This window comes from Ambystoma mexicanum, chromosome 9, assembly GCF_040938575.1.
Source record: "Ambystoma mexicanum isolate Mex_15411 chromosome 9, UKY_AmexF1_1, whole genome shotgun sequence".
In the NCBI taxonomy this organism is placed as follows: Eukaryota; Metazoa; Chordata; class Amphibia; order Caudata; family Ambystomatidae; genus Ambystoma; species Ambystoma mexicanum.
Window position 1 is genome coordinate 360,810,260 of NC_090931.1, and position 24,141 is coordinate 360,834,400.

Here is a 24,141-nt window from a genome sequence, read left to right on the forward strand (position 1 = left end):
GAGGAGAAAGAGGTGTAGTACCAGGCTCTGAAGAAATTACATGTTTTGTAACTTTCTCCTTCTCTTTTTCTGGCTGCCCTGGCTTGGTTGGAGCCGTTGGCAACGGGGGTTTCGCCGTCGACAGGGTCTGCTTCGAGGCAGTCTTCGATTTTCCCTTTGAGGTGCGACAGGTCTCGGACGGCATCGGTGACCTTGAGCGGTCGACTCGACTCGAGCGTTTTTCGCTCGGTGTCCTGGAAGGTTCCCTATCCTTCCTTTTACGATCACCCGGGCTCGAGGGCGCGCGAGTGTCGGAGCGATGACGCTCCCGGCCAGCTTCCGAAGAAGGCACGCCTTCTACAAGTGTTCCCAGCACGTCCGCTCCCAGAAGAGGAGCAAAACGAAGTAAGTGGGGTTGGGAGGGCGATAGTGGGAAGAAAAAAAAAAAAAAAAATATATATATATATATATATATATATATATATATATATATATATATATAATAATAAAAAAATACCTGCGTCCCCGGAGAGGGACGAGGGAAGCCTCCAGCTGTGTGGAGGCTCGGAGCGGGGATGGCCCCGCTCAGACCAAGGCATAGAATGTAAGTGGGGTGGGGAGGGAGGGTGGAGGGAAAAAAAAAAAAAAAAAAGAAGCCCCACCTCTATCCCCTGCGGGGGCCGAAGGTAGCGTCTCAGCCGTGGGGAGGCTCGGAGCGGGGATGGCCCCGCTTCGAGCATCCTCATTGGCTGAGGGGCTGCCACCCCCCGCCCGCCAGGGACAAAGGCCGTGGAATCCCGACAGAGGGATTCCCAGCCTGGTAATGACTCGGCGAGGGCCAATCAGAATGGCTTTCATTCCGGTTGCGCCCTCGCCGGGTACTAATGATTTTTATAATACTTCGCACTTCCTCAAATTCAATTGACAAATTCCAGCTATCCCCTATACCATCTGGAAATTTGAGCGAGGGAACCTGCATCAAAGAATTCCACCCAAATTTAGCCTCATAATAGGACATCCACTGATGTTCCCCCTATAGATTTAACTGTAGGTCAGCCTGGTTTCTTCCCAGGTGATTAATGAGACGCCAGAATGTAGTGGTATTAGATTGGAATTAAGAACCCATCATGCATTCGGGCTCCTTTTGCAAAAGTTGTCCTTTGTACAATCTGCACCAACTACGATAGGATTGTTTTACCATTTTGACCTCCTGCTGGGCCATTAAGTATGTATGCACAATAGACTCCCTGTGGAAAGTTGAATTTAGAAGTGTGGCCAACGGCCTTCCTGTGAAATTTGGATTCTGATGTCCACCCAATAGCCTCCCTGTGAAACTGAATTAAATGTATGCCCAATAGCATCTCTGTGGAAAGTTGAATTCAGAAGAACAATTGGAAAGCTGCATTTAGAAGTGTCCCCAATAGCTTCTCTGTGGAAATTTGCACTTAGAAGTGCGCCCAAAAGCCTCTCTGTGAAAGCCGAGATTAAAAGTGTGCCCCATAGCCTCTCTGTGAAAAGCTGAACTCAGAAATGTGCCCATTAGCCTCTCGGTGAGAGTTGATTTCAGAAATGTACTCTCTGTGAATTTTAGAAGCATGCCCAATAGCCTCTCTATGAATTAGAAGTCTCCGAAAGGGCATGTAACCCATCATATCTCACAAACACGCTTACTCTCTCCTTACATCACCACTCAACTAGAACACAGAGATACTATGACACCATTCGGTATAACTGTTCTCATATCAACATTCGCCGCTTACTCCACATCATTCTAAGTAATCACTGCTGGTTACACACCCCCCAGCGAGGCGTTCTCCTCAGGCCTAACGCAGCCACATCCGATCTGGATAAATCCGGCCAGAACGAACACATACTCCTGACCTCTCAACCACCACACCCACCACTAGAAAACAGCTATCACACCGATGCCGCACGAGCTGTACACATACCCGGTGCTCGCACCTTTTGACTATCTCTACTCTCTCTACTGATATGAACTTCGGTTCCCAAGGGCGTTCAACCTACCAGCACCTTCAGACCATACCAATGGTATATAAGGCGCTATATAAATGCAAAATAACAATAACAATAAAGTCATCATGGCATTTACTCTTAATTACCTTAATTTGTTCCCTTAACTCAACTCCCCCTTTCCCCCACCAATATACAGTCAAACTGATGGAGACATTTCACAGTACCCGTCTACATTTTAGATTCAACCTTATCAAGAAGATTCCCCCAAAAAAAATAAAAAGGAGTCAAAATGATTTGTATTAAAAGTATGCATTTTACAGTAGAAGGAAGTAGATGCCAGTAGCTCATTTGCCATACTATTAACCAAAGAGGCCTTATGATGGTTCCATATGATTCCATTTAACCCTTGGTTTACAGTAACTGCTGCAAAGGGTACCCTAAAAGCCTTTATAAGGGCAAATCAAACTCTGCAACAATCACGTCATGATCGCTCCACTCTCACGGCAGCACTTCAAAACGTGAACACATACAAAAGAGACCCTCATCCACAAAGATATAATCCAGTATTGATTGGCTCAGGCTTTTTGCCCAAGTATTGTGGCACAGAACATCACCTGAACAGATCCATTCAATCATGAGAGAACAAGGGATTCCAGGCTTTCAAACCATCTCTTACCATTTTTGCCCCAAAGGGGTCTGTATAACCTCAGTACAAGTGCTTGCACTAGAAAAACTAAATGAGTTTAGATCTTCTCCCAAGATTACAAAACCCTCCATCCAGCTTGAGAACCAAGTTTTACCACCTCATCTAAAATATGTTTTATATGGCATACTACACTATGCCAGTAAATATTCAGAAATAAGAATTTGTGTTTTCCCCAGAGAGGGCGCTAGAGGCCCATCCAAGATGGCGGCTAACTAGTGAGCTCTGTGAGAACCCCAGAAAACATCCTGCAAATATAGCCCAATAAGCCTCTAAACTGCCTTCCAGCAACGAAGCTTGCAGCCTAAATCCCTACACGACTGGACTCCGTGTGCGGCGCCACCCGCCTTCGCCTTGATCGACATGGCGGAGGAAGGGCTGAACTACAACAGTAGCACCGCGCTGCAGCAACGCTAGAGTCGGGCACCAGTCGCGCCATACTTGTTGGCCTCCCTGGCTGTGGCCCCCGGCGATGCTCCACACACCACCAGTGCGGCGCTTGCACCTCACGCGGCCCGCGAAATGGAGGGGTGAGCCGCAAACGGATCAGCACCCAGAAGAAACGCACAGCAACCTACGAGCCCACAACGACAGGCGCGCCGAAGGCAGTGGGGAACCCGCCAGAACAGGCGAACAAGCGAAGGCCCCCAGGAGGAGAGCGTCGGGGGGGGGGGAGACTGATGGGCGCCGTCCGCCCTCCAACACCACGCAGCATCGGAGAGGCAAAACTCACCGCGGCCCGGAGGCGCTGCGCATCAAACACCAGGTAAGAGCGACGCCGCGCCCGGTCTCCTCTGCCCCGCTCCAAGACTTTGCCCAGGGCTGGCAACACATGCGAACGGGGGGAGGCCCGGGCAGCAAAGCGGCCCGCTCCAGCTGTCATAGAGCCCGGCACCCTTGCCCTCCCCTCTACCCACATAATACTGTAGCAGTGCACCACAGTGAGCCAGGAGCCTCCGGACCTCGGGGGCGAACAACCTCGGGCCCACCCTCCATTGTATCCGCACCACAGCCCAGAGTGAAGTGCCAAACCTGGGGACAAGAGTTGCCCATAATCCCTCAGCTACATATGGCACACCTACTAACCAGACCGCAAGAAGAGAGGGGACACACCTCAACCGCCCACGTGCCGCCCCCGGAGCAGCCAGAATCCTCCACAGATCAAACACATCCCAAAAAAAACACCCCGCCTCCACTGTGGAAGCCCCGTTTTGGTCCTATAGCCACCCCCCAGAGGCCAAGCTGACCCAAGCAGGACCACCACACAGCACCACTCAAGAAACCCAATACAGGTAAACGTGTCTAGAAACAAAAACGGACATTACCACCAGGGTGTGGTGACAACAGCCACTTAACTACCTAACACACTATAGTGGGAACGAGACCCCCAGGATGGGCAAGATAGATAAGTCACCACGCAAGCTGACTTTTGATATAGGGGCCACAGCAAAAAACATTAAACATTCAAACCAAGAACCCACCCCAATACCACGGATGGAACAAGACAACTTACACCCCCCCCCCCCCAACAACCCTCAACATATGAGAAATCCTTCTTGACCTTAAGGCAGGTATAGGTAATCTTGACGCTAAAAATCGATACCCTCACATCCAAAGTAGACCAAATACAACACTGCCTTGACAAACATGGTGAACGGCTGGACACCGTTGAACACAGGGTCTCCGACCTGGAGGACAACACCACATCCCTGCCAACCAAGGTAATGTCACCAGAATGCCAGGTGAAGGAAATCGTAGCTAAAAACAAAGATTTGTAAGGGCGCAGCCATCGAAACAACATGAGGCTGGTGGGGGTAAGAGAACAACAAGCCTAAGCAAAGATGGAAGACTTCGTGGAACAGAAGTGCAAGGATATCTTTGGAACGACTGCTTTCTCCTCGCTGTTCATCCTGGAAAGGGCACACAGAATTCCAGCTAATCGCCCGATCCCGGGAGCGGAACCCCGTCCCATCATTGCCAAACTATAAAATTTCAGAGATTGTTATTGTTATTGTTATTGTTATTTTGCATTTATATAGCGCCTTATATACCATTGGTATGGTCTGAAGGCGCTGGTAGGTTGAACGCCCTTGGGAACCGAGGTTCGGGTCAGTGGAGCGATTAGAGAGAGTCAAAGGTGCGTGTGCGCACCAGGTATGTGTGCAGCTGGTGCGGAATTTCTGTGGTAGCTGCTTCCTAGCGATAGGTGTGGTGGTTGAGGAATCAGGGGTATGTGTTCGGTCTGGCAGGAGTTATCCATTCCGTGTGAGGCAGCGTTAGGCCTGACGAGAACGCCTGGCTGGGGGTGAGAAACCAGCAATGTTTACTTAGAGTGATGGGGAGTGAGCGGCGGATGTTGATATGAGAACAGTTATACCGAATGGTGTCATAGTATCTCTGTGTTCTACTTGAGTGGTGGTGTAAGGAGAGAGTAAGCGTGGGGTGTGAAATGAAGTATGCTTTTACAACGGTTCCTTGCGTTCCACATCAAAGTCTGCACATCACGCAATTCAGAGGGGTCCGGTCCGTGCGATGTGTTTTGTTTCTCATCTGCTCTTATGCACTATTCATCGGCTCAGCAAATTCATCCGTATAGCATACTCCTCCATCTAGCATAATCATGCGCTCTGGTCCATTTATTCATTTGTTTTGTGCGTTCACCCGCTCCCCAGGCTCATCTGTTACGCACTCATTCGCTTCAGAGGCTCATCTGCCACTCACTCGTCAGTTCTGCATTCATCAGCTCCATTCACTCTCCGTACAATGTACTTATCTGTTTTGAGTACACTCGTTCTCTCGCTCTTATTCTCGTTCGTTCGACGCATACCCGTTCTCTCGCCATACTCAGCCGCTTACCACACTCGGTCGCCCGACAATACTCAGCTGCTTGCCATACTCAGCCGCTCGCTACACACCGTCGCTTGCCAGATTCAGCCGATAGCCACACTCAGCCGTTCCCTAAGCTCCTCCGGGGTCCATGTTCTTCCCCGCGTTACACTCAACTGTTTTCTACATTCATGTGTTCTCCATATTCATTCAGCCGCATTCTACACTCATGTGTTCTCCACATTCATCTGTCCACCACATTTATTTGCTCTTCATATTCGTTCGCTCTGTACGCTCACTGCTCAGATTGTGACGAATACTCAGGTTAGTCAGAGACAAATGAGCCATCCAATACAATGGAGACAAAATCCAAATTTTCACGGACTTCTCCCCAGCGGTACAAGCATCGCGCAGAGCCTTCGGAGGGGTGAAACGTCACTTACGAGAGGCGCAAATACAATAGTCAATGCTGTTCCCAGCTAAACTGCACATCCTCCATGCGGGAAAAACACAGTTCTTTCTGTCCCCCAAAGAAGCCAAAACCTTCCTAGAGAATATTGGATGCCGCCCACTATGAGGATTTCCTAAGCCGCAAAGAAGAGAGAAATGGGGGAGAACCACCTTGAAAACAATCGAACAGACACACTTCGCACCATGATGAAACTCACAGAAAGAAGCATGAGCACACAATTTAGATGAACGCTCCGGGATCAGCAGCTCTTGGAAGGCACTAGCGCCCCGAGCACAGCACTGACAACCTTTCTCGAAACAAACCAAGGCACAGTGTCGGCGGTGGGCACGCACTGGGAGGTGCTGAAGTGCTTCATTAGGGGAGTGATCCTGGCTGAGGAAAACGGGTCTTAAAGTTGATACCAAGAGAACTGTTAGCAAGCGAGAGTCGCCTAAAAACGATCGAACAGACTATACTGTCTGAAAATAACCCCAGCACACTGGCAGCACTTAAACTGGAACTGGAATCCTTTAGAGCAGCAGCAGAGAGAGAAGTCAAGTTCCCAGCGAGGCACCACAAGATTCGTCAATACGGCGAAGGACAGAGACCTGGAGCTCTCCTAGCCAGACTAGTCACAGCGGAGAGAAGACCCACGACAGTCGAATCAGTCCTAGATCAATCAGACAATCTGGTATACACGATGAAGGCATTGTGAAAACATCTAGCGAATTCTACCAAAACCTATACGATTCCCACTACAGCACGGACCCCAATGAATTAGCGCAGTATAAACACAATAGTACTCTACTGGACAAACGCTGACCTTCGAGAACCCCTGAATGCACCCATCACCAAAGAAGCAAACCTAGAAACAATTAAAGAACTACCAAATACCAAAGCCCATGTCCCAGATGGCCCGAGAGGCGAATTGTACAAATTCTTTGACAACCTCCTAGCCCCACTCCTGCGACAAGTATATTAGGAAGCCATAGAAAAAGAGCAGCTCCTGCCTACACTCTACATGGCGAACAGTATCCTCCTCCATAAAACAGGCAAGACCAAAGAAGATTGCACCTCCTACAGACCAATATCACTAATCAATCTGGACAATAAAATCCTTGCGAAAATCCTCACCAGGAGGCGGATGCCACTAATGCCTGCACTGGTATTGGCAGACCAAGCAGGGTTCTTCCCAGGCAGAAATACATCATTCGGTCTGAGACGGATGTTTGGAGTGATGCGAGCCCTCAACCCAGAAACTCATGCAGCAGAGGTTCTATTAGATGCCGAAAAAGCATTCAACTCTGTCGAATGGCCCTTCCTCTTTGCTGTACTGGAACGTATGGGTCTCGGTAAACGGTTGCTACAAATGATTGCCCTCCTGTATAAACAACCAACGTCCAGAATAATACTTGGCAATAAAAGCTCGACTGAAATACATCTGCGAAGAGGGACGAGACAAGGCTGCTCACTATCAGCATTGTTATTCGCCCTAATTATGGAGCCTTTGGCATCGGAACTCAGGCTATACCATCTGCACAGAGGCCTGGCTCTAGGGCCGCACAAACTAGTGGTGTCGCTGTATGCTGAAGACGTCGCATTATTTCTTCACAACCCCGGGCGAGGGAGACTTGGTTCATGAAGACCGGTGCATGGTCTTGATGTTCACCGTTTAATTATGTTGAAAACCCAATTAATTTTTTTTTTTTTTTTACATTTTGTTTTCCCCCCCCCACCTAGCATGCTGGTTATTTTAACTGCAAGGAGACTCCCATTTACAAGAACTTGGTGATCAATCACAACCCCAGAGCTTTCTTTTATCAAGGTTACAAGGCCTCCTAATGGTCTGGTCTACCCTTTGGACCTTTTTCAGCAGCAGAGAGTATAGTTACATACCCATCCACAACTGGTGCCTGTCATCCAAGGTTCCTAAATGAAAATTATCACATATTCATGTAAATGTTTCCCCAAATTCAAATTGGTATAAAGATGAGTTTGGCCACAGCTGTTCCAAGATAACATCCTTAATTCAAGTGTAACTTTACCAATGCCTCGAACATTGACATTTAGTACCAGCTTCAGGAGCCAGAGTTTGTTCATGCCTCTCAGTCAGATTCAAGGGAGCCGCTCGTCTATGGGTCTGAGTAAGATTATATCCATCGGTCTCTCCCCTAAAGGGAGCTCTAAGGTTCATACCAATCTACCCAAAGCGATCACGCACTCCATCAGAAATGTTATATTCCTTCTAGGGATCCTCTTGGAGGAAAGCAAAACCTAAATGATGCAGGGAGCCCATTTCACTCATTATGAGATCAGAGACTATTTTGAATACAATCGTGATCAGTACTACATCGGTTCTCCCTCTAGAAGGAAATTCAATTCTTTTAATGTTTTTTGAGGATATAGCCCGTAGACTTGAGACCTGTGAAAGCAACTTCAAAATCCCTGTACGGTTCAATAGAACAAATCTTTTATAATGAGATATACATTCCACTTTGAAATTTATACTCGACCAGTTTTTATAATCAACACCATTCAAACAATATTTGTTCACTTGTTGCCGATTAGAAGAATGAGCAGAGTAAGGGGTGACTCCATCGTCTCTGACTACTTGAATGGCCACCAGGAGAAGATTGAGAGGAATCTTTTATTTTCTGTTTAATACATTTTTATTGAACATACAAGAGTGAATCACCAAACATTGGTAAACTTGGAAAAGTTAAGGGGACCTGTGCATTATACATTGATACAAAAAAGCAAGACAATATATCAAAATCTTAATAAGCAGAGAGTAGTGAATGGATAAAAAAGGTGAATTGGATACATTAGCATGAAAATAATAAAATAATGTGATAAACACAAGTGGATAATTGAGTTTTGGACAGACTGGGGAACGAACAAGAGAGACACCATACACAAGGAAAATATACAGCTAAGCATCTTGCAGTAAAAATAATCAATGGTAAGAAAATGCATGCGTTACAGATATAAAAGAGGATTCATGAACCATGTGCAGACATATTATGATGATCAAAGTAATTAACAAAGGGAGCCATTTCAAGTTGTGTTTGGGGACAGCATCAAGATAGAAAGCCGTGCAGTGTTCGATTCCATGTGTATGGCAGATATTATTCCACCAGCCCTTTGCAGAGATGTTTTGAAGGTTTTTCCAATTGGTGGTAATGAGTCTGAAGGCAACAACAATAAGGAGGTCATATAGAATGGGGGAGGAGAGAGATTCCTCACCATGGACAGCGATACTACCCAGAAACACATTTGTAAGGGATAGAGGAACATGTATGTTAAAAATTGCTGTTAGGAATTTCCAGATATCTTGCCATAGCTTGAGCACAAACGGGCATTCATAAAACATACGCTTGTAAGAGCCCGGGGCATTCCCACATGACTAACAGATGCCAGCTGATTGAGTTTTAGCTTAAGTCAGCTTTAAAGAGGTGATGAAGGCTCTGTGCGTGAAGAAAAAGAGGTTTTGAGTGATGTTGGTAGAGGTGGAAACATATCCAATCTTGGACCAAAGCGGAGACCAAGTATGATCATTAAACCCCCAACCCACAGTCAGTCGCCCATTGGGATTGTATGAGCCATTTGATTGTGGGAGAGTCAGCCGTAATCAGTTTGTAAAGTTTGTCAGCAGGAACGTCAGGGACTGTGGTAACGAGAAGTCATTTGTGGTGTCTGGTGAAAGAACTTTGTTGTTGTGAGCTAGAAGACCATCCAGACAGACATTGACCAACTTGTTGGAAAAGGTAAAGTCTGAGCTATGTAGAGTGAATGAATTCTTGAGGTCTTGGAATGCAGTAATGGTGTGATCTTGTACAATCCGATAAATAAATGCAATGCCCTTGGAGAGCCAAGATTTTCTATAAAGCGCTCTGTTATTAATCGTAATAGACTTGTTATGCCACAAATAAGGGGAAAGTTCTTGAGACAGGGTTTTGATGGAGGAGAAGAGGAATGCTCTTATGGCAGATTTGGAAGCTTTGATTGGGTCGGAGAACGTATTGTAAGAGCAATTAGTGAGGTAAAACATTTCTGCAAGATTGTGAGGGGAAACTAACTGCTTTTCAATTATGAACCAGGTGGGTGGGTCTTTAAAATCAGAGCGGGAATACCAGCAGCAGGTTGGTTTAAGAATGAAAGCGTAGTGATAAAGTTTGAAGTCTGGAAATCTGACACCACCACTTTCATAAGGGGCTTGGAGTTTGTTGAGTGCAATTCCTTCGCTTTTGCCTTTTCCCTATAAGCAATTGAGCAATACGGAGTTGATGGATTTGAAAAATGTAGCAGTAAGAGGAATTGGGAGGATTTGTAGTTTGTATAGCACAATGGAGGAAAACATCATCTTAATAGTGTCCAAGCGACCCCACCAGGATAGATAAAGAGGGAACCAGGTGGAGGATAAATCTTTAAGCCTATTGAGCAAGGTGTCTGAATCTATTTTAAAAGTGTTGCTAACCGAGGAAGCAAATTGCAAGCCTAAATACTTGAATGAGTTATTGTACCATTTGAAGCCAAAGACATCCAATTCATGTTTGAGGCAGTACGAATCTAAAGGTAAAAGTTCTGATTTGTCTCGATTGAGCTTATACCCTAAAACAGATGAGAAATCTTGAAGTCTGTCTAGCAAGTAGGAAATGTGTTTGGGAATTTTCATAAGAATATCATCCCCATACGCAGCAATCTTGGTTACATGGACGCAATCCCAGGAATATTATTATCAGATCGGATGAGTTCTAAAAGGGGTTCCAGCGATAGGACATATAAAATAGGTGGCTGGGGGAGTGTCAGGGGGGGGGGGGGGGTAAGAGGGCAGCCCTGCCCATTTCCTCTTTGTAAAGACAAAAAGGACGAGGACTGACCATTTATACATATCGAGGATTTGGGGTCAGAGTACAGAAGTTTGACAAGGGAAATGAAGTCCTCACCACATCCATTCCATTGTACAGCTTGGAACATATAGTCCCAGTTGACCCCAGCAAAGTCCTTTTCGGCATCTAGGCCAATGGCGGCATAACCCGATTTGTCTTTTTTGTCCTGAGAAATAATATGCAGGGAATTAATTAGCAGTCTGGCATTGGCCAAAATGTTTCTGCCTTTGACGTATCTTACCTGCGTATCCTACCTGGTTGGATTTGATGAGATTGGGAAGGTAGGATTCAATTCTATTGGTGACAATTCTGGCAAATATTTTACTTTTTACATTAATGAGGGATATGTGTCTATACTTTTTTGGAAGATCTAGGTCTTTATCGGTTTTAGGAAAAAAGGATAAGGAGGGCTTCAGAAAAGGTTCCAGACGATGAGCCCTTAAATAAAAGAAGAGTAAAGGGTTTTGAGTCTAAGGGACTAGGATCTAGAGAACCGATTAAAAATATTCAGTGGAAAGACAGTCAGGTCCAGGAGACTTACCTTTTCCCAAACCATTGCTGGCCTGTACGATTTCCTGCGTGGTGAGGTCGCCTTCCAGGCCACCCAGATCAGTTGATGGATAAGATTGTCTGTTAATATTATCAAAGAAGGATTTGAGAATGTTGTCTGGGACCGAGGATTCCGGAGTGTATAGATCAGCATAGAATTCTATGAAGACCTTAATAATCTCGGAGCGATTAGTAACAGTGGCACCAGAGGGATTTTTAATTTGGGAGATTAGAGTTTTCTCTTTCCTAGCTTTCAGATAGGAGGCAAGTGCTTTGCCAGCTTTATTGGAGGTTTGGTAGATTTTGGATTTATATTTTAAGATTGCGCCAGCAGCTTGTTCGGTGAGTTTTTGTCAATTTGAAAGCGAAGGGCTAGGACGGTGTGAAGGTCTATGTTTGAGGACGAGCGATATTGCTTCTCAGCAGTAGGAACTGAAGGTATAGAGAGTCAAGGTCTTTTTTGTATAGCTTCGTTTTCATGCTGGAGAAAGCGATTATATGACCTCTTAGGGCAGCTTTAAAGTAGTCCCAGTTAGTGGAGATGGAGGTGTCTTCATCTAGATTTTCTGCAAAAAAAGGTTCTGTTGGAAAGCCATAAAAGACTGAATAAAATGTTGGTCTTGGAGAAGACAGTTATTCAATTTCGATCTGGAGGATGGTTTCCTGATGTCAGAGAGATCAAAAGGTGGTTATGACTGGGGTATGATCAGATATCTCTAATATTATTATAAGGGAGTCAGTGACAGTGTTTGTAAGGGATTAAGTAGTGAAAATGTAATCAAGGCGTGAAAAGGTATTGTGGAGATGTGAATGAAATGTGTACTCTAGGTCAGCCGGATGGGCCAGTCTCCAAGTGTCAAAAAGGCCTGTTTCAGTCAAGCAAAGTTTAAAGGCTTGGTGTGACATGGAAATCTTGAAGGAGCATTTGGATTTTGTATCTAAGAAAGGGTCATGAACTTGGTTCATATCACCACATATTAGATTGGAGAAATTTGAACCAAGTATGGTTTGTTTGATAGAATTCCAAAAGTCTGGATCAGGCAGGGTGGGACCATAAATGCACATAGCAGTAATGACATCAGATCCAACCAATAGTTTAACCCACGCCACCTCCGATTGGCATCCACATCTTTACCAAGAATCTTATATGATAACCTCTTATTAATTAGTATGGCCACACCATTTTCCTTCCCCACTGCTGGACTAGCGATAACATAATTGGTCAAAAGGGTTTGAGTTTCATGGCTTCTCCAAGGGAGATGTGCATTTCCTGCATACACGCAACTAATGGATTTAGTTTTTTGAAATGAGAGATCATTTTTTACCACTTGATTGGATTATTACATCCCTTAATGTTCCAAGAAACACATCTTAAAACCATCGAACAGGAGCAGCATGGTTAGAACCGTAACACAAAAATAGCTAAGGATGAAGGTTTCATTAAATGCAGTACACAGTACAGTTGTAAGAATAGCAACTGTAAATAAATACCTGAGTGAGCGGTGTATCCAAAATAGTGAGGGTGAACTTAGAAGGATGACACATAAGGAAGGAAGGGAAGGAAGGGAAGGAAGGGGGTACTTGATCAGGAGAGGTGAGATAAAACAGAAAAGCATAACTATGAATGAGATGACAGATTGAGACAAAATGTATAGGGAGAGCAGACAGGTTCAAGTACATCCAGGAGACTAAAAAGGGAGAAAAGAAGAAAGGGGTAGGCGACGCTAGCAGGGCCAGAAAAAAAACCTGGAAGAAGAGGGGGTATCAAGCGGAGTCCGGCCCACCATTATTGGGGGGGGGGCAGATTAGAGGTTGCAACACTTTAGAAACATTTAAAAAGTAAGTCAAGTCCAAGAAAAAGATGGGTCGATAGGGATTGACGTATCCATGTTGTCGATCTTGAGGGAACGGATGAATGTCTTGAGGTCAGAAGGTTCGTCAAATATTGAAGTGTGACCATCATACGTAACTTCAAAGGCTATAACGGACATTGAGTGATTAGCATAGGAATTCCTTCCTGCGCTGGGCAGTTTTTTTTAGCTACATCTTGAGAAATGTAGATCCTTTTCCCCCATGTCAGATGAGGGTGTTTAAGAATGAGCTGCAATTGGGTGTATTCAAGTAGATAAAAGAACAAAGTGTGCGATGGGAGGTGTGCAGATTGTGGGTTTCTTGATGGGCCGATACAATGAGCGCGTTGGATGTTGGGAGATATTTCTGTCGGGATGTTAAGTAGGGCAGGTACTAGATTTTGGAGAAACAGTATTGCATCATTCCCCTCACAGCCCTCAGGGAAAGGTGTTACGCTCACCTGGTATCCACGGGGATGCCACTCACTTGCGGGGACTCTGGTACCCTTCTCAGCCGCTCCCTGGTATTATCAGCGGGGAAGTTCTGCCTGGAAAACAGGTGGGCAATGTTCAATACGGGGCAACTGGGGTGAGAGCCTCCCAAAAACCGGTATGCCCGCAGCCCCCTCCCCGGACCTTTCCTCACCTTGTTATCTGTTTTGGCGTGCTCTCCGTCCTGCCTTCTTGGCAGGGGCGCGTTGTCCTTGTGGGGGTGAGCGATCTAGTTACTTCACTGATGCTCCCCTTAAAGTCTTTCAGGTAGGTCTTATTACTGGTATACTGTAAGCCTTTCTTGCACTATTGTCTTTTCTCTCTCTCCTTAGATGCACGAAAGTTTGCGGTGGGCCGTGGGCGGAGTTTGGAATCGCAGGCAGGCGATGATGGCGTTTGCGAGCGCCTTGATGCAGTAAGTAGGCGCTTGTGCGCGGCGCTAAGATGCCTTGCCTTTTCTAATAATGTCTTTTCTCTCTCCTCAGCTGCACGAGAGTACGTGGTGGGACGTTTGTTGAATTCGGGATCACCGATGGGTGATTATGGTGAGAGTGCCTTGAGGCGGTAGGTAAGCGCTATGCGCAGCGCTCAAATGCCTTGCCTTTGCTAACCTGTTTGTCCTTTGTTCCCGTAGGTTGCGGCGCTCACCAGAGCAAGAAGTTCCAAGGCGGTGCTGGCCGATGGGCAACTCGAGAGGTAAGCCGCCGGTGCAATTGTAAAGGTCTAATGTCTTGTTTTTCCTCCTTTTGCAGGTCCGACGATTCGGGAGGCTCGCTGTTCCTTGGATGTTGTTTGTAGGAGCCGAGGGCAGCTAGCGGTGGAATCACAGGTAAGCTGCTGCGAAGAACGATGTTCCTTTGTCTTTCAGGTGCGGTTCTTTCCTGGTTCGCAGATGCTGCTGGACACGATGAGCGTCACGCTGCAGGACTGCAGAGTAACGCGAAGCGTGTTCTCTAAATCGGGCATGGTTTAAATAGCCTCAGGAAAAGTAGTCCAGGTAAAGTAGTCCCTCGGCTACCACACCCAAAACACTATACCGCATAGCTTGGTTCCAAGGAACCAAGCTATGTGGATGCCTCCATGTTGACTGGCATCAAGTAAGGTAGTTCCCAAGCACAGTCCTCATTAAGTATGAGCCTGGCGCCAAAGGCGCCAGGACTGGCCCCAAGAGGGCCAGGGCAAAGTATGCTTCAGCTTGGTGGGGGCCCGAGTCAGGACCCCTCCTGGTTTATGGGCTTGCCTGGGGGGTTTTAAGAGGTGGGTCGTGACAGAAGGCCCGTAACATGCAGGTTGTTGTGCTTCCTCCTTTTTTCCAATTCTTTGTTGTACTTTTGAAGGTCTTTCACAGCTTTTTCAAGTTGAGACATCCTGGGTGAAATGTCTTCCTTTAGACCTATTCTACTTTCCATCGCACTAATTCTATTTTCAAATGCGTCTCACCTTTCATCAAGCTGCTGCAATTTTTGGTTGGTGGTTTCAATAAATGGTTTGAGCGATCTTATTTCCTGTAGAATGGCCTCAATGGCAGGGTCCTGTGAAATTGATGGTGAATACCTTTTAGGGCCTTTAAGAGATACAGGGGAGATTTGTGCATCCTTAGAACCATTTGCCACTTTCTGGTTGTTTTTGCTGGAGGCCATATTAACTAATTAAGCCCTAAAATGTAGGAATATCGAGCCCAGAGGAATCCCACTGGCACAAATAAAAATAAGAAACAAAAAAAAATTAAGACTACAATTGAAGAGAATAAGGGTAGAAAAAAATGAAATAAAAAAAAACAAACTGTGGAAGTTATGGGATGAAGTAGAATTAATTTCACTTTATAATCTGGTTCGAATACATATTGTCCACGAGGTGGCACTGAGAGGAACTTGATGGGTCAAGTCCGGGAAGTTGCATCACCACCCCGGCCCGGGTTCTCCTCACAGATGACGGCAGGAGACTGTTCACCGCTGCTGGGCCTTACAGGGTGAAGAGAAAGTTTCCCAAAGCACCGGAGCATGCCAGAATTGAACTGCAGGTACCCTGCAACTGCAGCTACTTGAAGGTGAGAAGAAGGGGTAGGCTTGGAAGGCAGAAAACAGTTTTGCAGGATGGTATTTGTGATGGTGGGCCAAAGCTTCGTGCTAAGCCGTCATCTCCATCGGCACCAAGCCACGCCCCTTCAGAGGAATAATTTCTTATTACCTCCCCTCCCCGATGTTAATAGAAGAGCCTGAGGGATGATACAAGGAAGGCCCCAATTGGCTGTCTGGAGGGGCAGAAGATTCTAGATTATGTCTATCATGCCACCCCAAACCCTGTAAACTGAACTGCCTTTCTTTACCGCATCCCACTCCCTGCGAGCCTTCACGCAGGATGTTATTTAGAGGTTAACTACCAAAGGCAGTTCCCATAAATCCCACCAAGGGTAATCCCACCAAGGGATTTTGGTTAGATCTCCCACAATCTATGTCAGATTCCCATTTTATGAATGAAGTAGTTAACAGATCACACTGGGTTTGTTTCTCCACTGGAGAAGATGGTTGCACCGCTGAGTCCATAAAACAAACCCTTACATTATTAACCAGAACCGACTTAATGTGTATGGTTTTTGTTGCCGAGTGGAGTATCTCTTTGAACTGTACCTCCCCAACTTGGGTCAAAATACTAACATGTTTTCTCGCAGGCTTCTTAGTGGGCGACTTCCCTGAAGGCCTTTGTAATGGAATTAGGGAGAGTCTTAGATTTTTGTTAAGTGTTTGCCCTTTATTTTAACTGCACATTTAGAAGGGGGCTTTATCATCAAACCAACTCCTGCGCCATCCTTCCCTGACTCCACTATATATATACTTCTTGGGACGTTATTGTTTGGGAATCATCCTTAAAAACAGTATTATCAAGGTCCAGTGGTAACTTTTCGGAAACCAACTCAAGCCCTACTAAAAGGGGCCTTTTCAACAGTATTCACCACACACATTTGTTGCAGTTTACCAGTTTAACCCATATTAAGTAGAGCAAAACAGCGTGATATTGAGAATCCCGCTGTAAATTCTCAAACAATGTCAGTAGTGAGCTCAGGACATAATCAAATTCCAACAAAATGGAATCAGACACCGCAGTGCTGAATGTTCTATAGTTTTAATCACTGAGGAAAGCCTTCTTTGTTGCGCTGGCACCCGAGTACTCATAAAACGTTATTGATGGTGCAGAGTCTGTATCTGTTTCAGGGCTTCAGAAAATATAGGGGGGGTAATTCTCTGTTCCCTCGCCCTCATCCTCTATGGCCAAGAGTTCAGTATCATTCACGAGTTCAGTCTGTTGACCCAAGTCTGCAGACGTAATGATATGTTCTCTCCCAACTCCTGATGTAGATGGAATGTAATAGTCCAGTACGTTGTTCTTTTGTAATATAAAGAAATAGGATTTTATAGAATCTAAAACTTTGATTTTGTTTTTAGGTATGGCTCCAGCAGCCCCCTCCCCCGCAACATGCAACATGCAACCTTAGATGAGACAGAGGCAAAAACAATGCCAACCCGGCAGACACATCCGTTGGTGATTTGGGCAAGGACAATTCCATAGCATAGGTCAGTGCAGCTCAGGCAGCACCCAGTTTAGTAAGCATTCAGTAAATGTATAGATAGCTGAAACTTGGGCGAATTGTCGCCCATGATTCACTTGGCTACTATACTTACGAGACAAGTATCAGGTGTCACTCTAAAATAGATTGTTTGTATACTTTTGCAGCAATCTGCAAGTTTGTCTCTTTTTTCCGAGGTGTGGCAGCTTAGGTATACTTTTACATTATTAAGTAAGGTGATGAGGAAGAGGTACAAGAGGTTAAATCAAATATTACATGTGGTAATCTTCCTTTACGCAAAGTCCAGCTCTTCCTGGTCACCTTCTATCCTATCTCTCCCTACACGGACATGTCTAGGTCTTTATGGTGACCTGGCAGAAGGGGGAGGAGCCAAGAGGACTCCAAGATAATTCGTTTTTAGGGTCAGTGTCCAGGGGATACCATGTGCAGTCTGGTAAAAGATGCAGACATCATTAGGTAAGGCGGAATAGTTGGACTCAGACTAATGAAGATTGCCACAAAGAATTAAGGCCTTCCCAAATATAGAAAAAAAATATGTTTTTATCTTAAATGCCATGTTCAAACCAAACAGCTTAGCTCCTTTGCATGGCACATGCTGCAGATAATCAATATAAAATCTCAGCAGTTCAGGGATCTTAAAAGACATCTTCATAACTGTTACGTTTTCGGTGAGGGCTATGAGACTACAACAACAGGCAGGTGCAACACTTCTCTGGGGTTTTGGTACTCATGATTGATCAATGACTGCAACTAATCAAATAACATGATTTGCTATGTCGAAAGTCCCTGGTTTTATGAAAAACTCCAAGTAAGTGGTAATGTTGTCAAGATACCCAAGTTAGTTTCAGAGCTCTCAAGGTCATACACACCTGTTTTTACTTGGAATTCTGGAACTTGAAGTTTTACTAAATTTCAACTGGGAAAGAAAAAAAAATACAAATCCCAGAATACAAGGGGAAAAACAGGACTAGATGGTCTCCTGACACATGGCTGTGGGAAATTTAAGAGCTCTGTGTTTTGCAGCGACCTGCAGACATTTTTATGGACGAAATGAGGTTTGAAATTATGAAAACTACAGCGATACAAAGAGATACATCCCAGGAAGATCACCAACCCACACATCAAAAAGCACACCCTAAGTAGGTGCAATATAAAATGTTACAATGATAGGCAGGTGCAAGAGAAAAGGGTACTTTAAAAAAAAAATATATATATATATATATATATATATATATATATATCACCTACCAATAACGCTTCTTAATGCGTATGTGGAAAGGAGAGAAGAGAGATGGGTCTTGATCATTCTCAACCTTGGAACATTACAGATCAGTTACGTGTTTGGGCAGAAGAGCTGGGTAAGTAACAAAACATAAAAAAAACAGTAGGGTGGGTGCATGCATTGAATGTTAAATGTAAGGAAAGGGGAAAGAGCAAGCATCATACAAAACAGAGCCCTGCTACCAGGACACTAGTTTGTTGGACTAAATCCTGTAGAATCCTGGCGATAATTAATCGCGAGCGGTGGAGGCCCTTCCAGAAGTCATATGTTGTTAAGAATACAAATATCTTGATAGAAATATCTTTTGAACAGCCGTTGGTTGTCAAGTACTCTCAGGAACGTTTAAACGGTGTTGCAGAGGAAGATTCTTATTCATGGTCAACATCCCGCAACTTGAACCGTTGTCGGAACTATACCAGGAGGAGAGATCATTGACAACCCCCTTGCTACAGAGAGAGCTGCAACAGCAACGATGATATCATCGCCAATAAGTTGAGAAGGGCACTAATCACCACAGGGAGAGAGTTACTCACATTAAAGAGGACACTAACTCCTGGGGATACAAAATAAACACATTGCTCATCAAACGTAGGCTTAGCAGAGCTACCTATTTTGCACTTCTCACTTCCTTTGAAGCTGATGCACTGCCAACACAGACTTGGTTGTGGGGCATTGGAAGGAGACGGCGATATTTGTAAACATGCAAAGCTACTGTAACAGTGCCTTTGTGGAATTGGCTATAAAATAAAAGCCTGCTTCAGAAGGAGCACAAGTTTCCCCCTGAACGGTTCTAGGGGTCTATGATGTGAAATAATTCAAAAGACATCTGGTCCCAAGCCAGCAATACCACAGCACACCTACTTGCTGTATGGGTGTTGAAGGTGGAGAGTTCGAGGAGGCCCTTTCCATGCTGCACCACAGGCTCCTGCACCTTCTTCAGAAGGACACTCGTGGACGTGACCCGCTGCAGGTGAACCCTATGGGTAAAACGGAAACACATAAGCTAAAAGCTGATGCATCCAAGAATGCCAACACATCGTATTAGATGGAGCCCCACAATATATTCCGTAACCCACATCTATCTCGTTTCACGTGTGTTCTTGCCAATCAATGCATAGCTAACTCATAACATCTATCTTCTCCCTATCCATTGGTGGCTGGCAGTGGCATCCCGCGACCCCCAGCAATCCACGCAGTCAATAATGCTGTGACTGCCACTCCTTCCCCCAACATACCTTATCCGTAGGTTCTTCACGGGGTCCCGGGACCTGTAAACAGCTTCCCCAGTATCTCGGCTCCATTGCTCAGCCATCAGCTTAGGATAGCAACTAGCTTCGCTAAAAGAACTAGCGAGAAGCGGCCTTAGCAACGCGTCTTCATCACGTGACTTGTACGCTTACTGCTTGGAGGATACGTATTGAACTACTTCCTTGTTGTTTGGCGTCAAGTTGATTCATTTTATGCTGTTCTACTAAAACCAGCCCTGAACGTTCTAGTAGCTTTAACGTACCACAGAAAACGGCGCGAGATTCGTGTGTGGATTGACAGGCATTGACTAAACTTGTACACGCGACACACGTGTCTCTGCGATCTAGCGGGACGCAATCGGAGAGGTGCGCACCGTTCAACCTTTTTGGTCCCCAGGGCGGTTTGAAAACACAAGATTTACTTTTAGGCGGATGTGAGCCCATTGAATGTAATAGACAGATTAATGGCGTGGGTGGGGTGATTGAACTAATTCCTGGGCGGCTGATACCCGGGGGGGGGTGGGGAGAGTTGGGCCAGGGGAGAGATCCGAATAGTTTACGAAGGAGGGTTTTCGGCTATGCAACGGCTAATCTAGACCGACTAGATTTCAGATGGGGGGAGGGGAGAGAGAGATTTCATGGGTAGGGCCGAGCCTGGGGGTCAGGCCTGGCTCTAGGAGTCCACCACGGGCTGAGACCTGGAAATGGCTGCACAAAAGGCGTTCTCCAAAGCGCTGTGCATAAAGCATATTTGCATGTCAATAAATGTGTTCCTTAGTTGGTACTCATTTACATACATGCCAACAGTCGAGTACCTGGGAGGGAGATTTTGCAACAGAAAGCGGGAGACAGGAATTTCCCCTTAGGATTGCAATGGGGATTTAATTATTTTAGGCGGGATTAAGTAAAAATAGCAATATTTTTCCTTAAAAAATCAGTAGTCTCCCGCCTAAATTGGGAGGATTGGCATGTATGCATTTATCTACCTTAGAAGGATGAAAGGCTGAGTTAGGCTTGCTTGGAAGAGAAGCACATCGCAGCAGCAAGTGCTCAACCCGCTGAGCTATCATACCAGCTGTGGTATAGAATTAGGACACTCCCTGTTATTCTTTAGTATGGAGTTCATTAATAAAGTGATGGTGACCATAACTGTTACTAAGTAAGCCCGCAAGGGTGCAGTGTTAGCGCAACTGGAGACCCGTGCAGGGAGGATTTCTTTACTTTCCTTTAATGTGAACACGCCCTGCCTTCAAAACGTTCAGTATTCACCCAGGGCGGTGTAAGCATGCAGCCGTGCGGGCGTGGTGTTGGTGCCGCTGGAGACTTGTGCTGGGAGGCTTTCTTTACTTTTCTTTGATGTGAACATGTCCCCGCCTTCAAACGCTCAGTATTCACCCAGAGCGGTTTAAGCCTGCGGCAGTGCAAGGGTGTGGTGTTGGCGCCAAGGGTGGTTTAGCCCGCACACAAGTGAAATAACAGGGCTGCAAGGTCTTCTGTGCTCTGGCCTAACACCTTTGACCATCGTGACGACTGGTGAAAACCGAGGTGGAAGTTATATCGAGCAGACTGATTACAATGGCGATAAGCAAGTAATTTGCGTGTGACGCACATTAATAGCTGGATGTCTCTTATTATAGCAACGCATTGAAAAAGTATCTAAGTACTGAGATTAAAGTAAGGCACGGCTAGCGAGTAAAGCTTTTGCAGAGCTTGAGATCTGAATCACGAGATTTGAGAACTTCAGGCTTTTCAGTCCCAGGGAGCGAAGGAGGGGAGTCAGACTCTGGGTGCCCCTCAAGCCAATCGGACGTTCTACGCCTCTTTGGTCTTTGATCTTGGATTGTCTGATTTACTGACTTTGACTTCGAGCTATTGTCTATTAATTCTGAGGAATTGAGACTTTTAAAAAGTTGGGGATCAACTTTTGGGTGTGACATCTGGGCACACCCTCATTTCTTTTTAGTGACTCAGCCCTGGGTTCGCATTAGTACCTTTTGAATTATTTGAAATTGGTAAACTGTTTTGAAAAATTATGTAATTTGTATTGTAATGTATATTGTTTAATACTTGATTTTAACTGCATTTTTAGATACATTTTTAACTAATTTTATATTACTGCATCTTTGCACATCAGCATATTTGCACAAATTACCCAGTGGACAACTATTGGAACCAGTAGGAACTAGAAGAGATCGGGAAATGGTTAAAAAGAAAGCAGAGGGGTCTGATAAAATATAGGGGCAACGAAAAACAAAATTTCAAGGATGTTCAACGATCAGCCTGCTTAAACAACTTTAAATGGCCATAACAGATCCTCGCTCATAGACTATATTTTTATTTCAGGTATAGATTGGGCCAGGGGAGGAGATTTTGATATCCGGGCAAAATCGGAGAGTGATCACCATCCCCTAACAATATTTATTAACAGGTTAGGGTGTAGGAGCACAAATCATCAAGGCCAAACAAATAGTCAACTATTGGCCATAGGAGCTCATGCTCGCAAAACGGTTAAATGGGCTAAGGTGCTCGAACAAGATGCTAAACCAGCAATTTATGCATCAATATTTTCCAACATTGAAGTAATTTGTAACTGTGAAACCAGTGATACATCTGTATTGGAAACGTTTGAAAGGCTCAAAGTAAATATGCTCCCATATATCTCTGTTCATATGGGAATGATAAGGAAGAAAGCCCTTTGTAAAAATGGTTGTCATAATGTGGAGTGCTGTGAGGCCAAAAAGAAAGTTGTGGATTGTGCATACTACAAGGAGAAGGTCGATAAAGTTAGCCTGCGCTGGGCACGATTAGAGAGTAGTACTTGCACAAAAAAAGAATTTGTGCAAGATAAACAGAGATCTCTTTGATGCCTTACAATCCCAAAATAATGTGTTATTTTGTCAATTAGTAAGAGATAGAGAATTGAAGGGAGACTAATTATTGGAATGCCGTATCAGCGCAGACTGGCGACATTTTGCAAGCCTGTATGTTGGTTTGGATATTGAATTCCCCCCCCTTATAACATAGTGGGTGCCCCCTTGAACTTTGACCATCTGTGTATTACAATAGGAGATGTAGACCAAGCAATACACTCGCAAAAAGAGTCTTAAAGCAGCAGGGCCTGACAATTCTGGCTTATTTGTTCACGGTCGAGGTGGGCATTTGGGTGCCTGTTTTGTGTAGGGTATTCAACGGGGTTGTAAGGGAAGGTGTAATCCCAGATTCTTGGCGAAAGGCTACAATAGTTCCCCTCTATAAAAAGGGAGGCAGGAATATTTCTGCCAACTATCTCCCGATATCCCTCCTGGATAGTGCGGGTAAACCTTTTGGAAAGGTTATCCTTATGTACTTACAAGACTGGGCAGATAGAAAATTAGGCTACTGTATTCTGGAAATAGTGCATCGGTCCGATATGGTCTAGTGGGTGAAAATACTACCTCGTTTGAAGTCGGCAAAGGGGTCAAGCAGGGCTGTGTCCTGGCACCCCTTCTATTCAATTTGTACATACACGTGATAACTGATGCATTGTTGGGGTGCGGGGGGTGCCAGGATTGGTCCAAAATAGTTACAGATGTATCCTTCCCTATTTTATGCAGATGATGCAGTTTTATTGGCAACAGCCCCGCAGATACTGGAAAAGGCTATGGCGATTTTTATGTCTAAATGCAAGGAGCTGCAATTGCATCTGAATATTGATGAATCAAAAGTGCTAGTATTCAAACCACGTTTTGCAAAGTCTAGGGCCCTCGTTATTAGGGTGAATGGAGTTCGGCTTCACCAAGTTAAGAATTTTGACTATCTCGGAGTACGATGAAGGCTGGGTTGCACAGGTGGGTCGATCAGTTGCCACTTAGGGAAAATGTAGTGGGTCGATTAATGCTTTCCATGCAAGTCACAGACAATGTGCGATTTCACCTGCTCTGGACTTGTATGCATAGCAGGCCATTTCTGCAGCCCTGTATGGGGCTGAGCTATGGGGGTATGCCAACACAGCCAAACTCACAACAAGTGAACATAAGTTTCTGAAAAAGTTGGTACTGCTGCCCAGGAGCGCCACCTCATCCTAGGTACTTTTGGAACTTAATGTTATCCCAGTGGGTGTCTTAGCTACACTGAGACCTATTCTTTTTTGGTTAAGACTGTGGAACCAGGAAGGGTTGGAAAAATCTAGAGAAGCCCTATGCAATGTTATGTCTCTGGACGGAGGGAAATCAATTGTTTGTCTCTGCTATGTTAAAAAACGCTTAGCTTGGGCAGAGTCAATATATGGATAATCCTCAGTGCAAGCCCATTGGAATGAAGAGAGTAATAAAGTTTGA

The 24,141-nt window shown here is 45.2% G+C and overlaps 1 protein-coding gene across 2 annotated transcripts in view; it reads right to left on the reverse strand.

Annotated features, from left to right (window-relative positions):
* Positions 1–20,010, reverse strand: part of MKS1 (MKS transition zone complex subunit 1) — a 927,592-nt gene extending 907,582 nt beyond the window's left edge. The window contains exons 1-2 of one of the 2 annotated variants that reach the window (XM_069614786.1): positions 19,814–20,010; positions 19,440–19,555 (exon numbers count right to left, since the gene is read on the reverse strand). In XM_069614786.1, coding sequence (XP_069470887.1) covers positions 19,440–19,555; positions 19,814–19,890 — 193 coding nt within the window. In that variant the 5' untranslated portion in view covers positions 19,891–20,010. The remainder of the gene's footprint in view (positions 1–19,439; positions 19,556–19,813) is intronic. The other variant, XM_069614787.1, reaches the window with a different exon arrangement.
* Between the last annotated feature and the right edge of the window lie 4,131 nt (positions 20,011–24,141).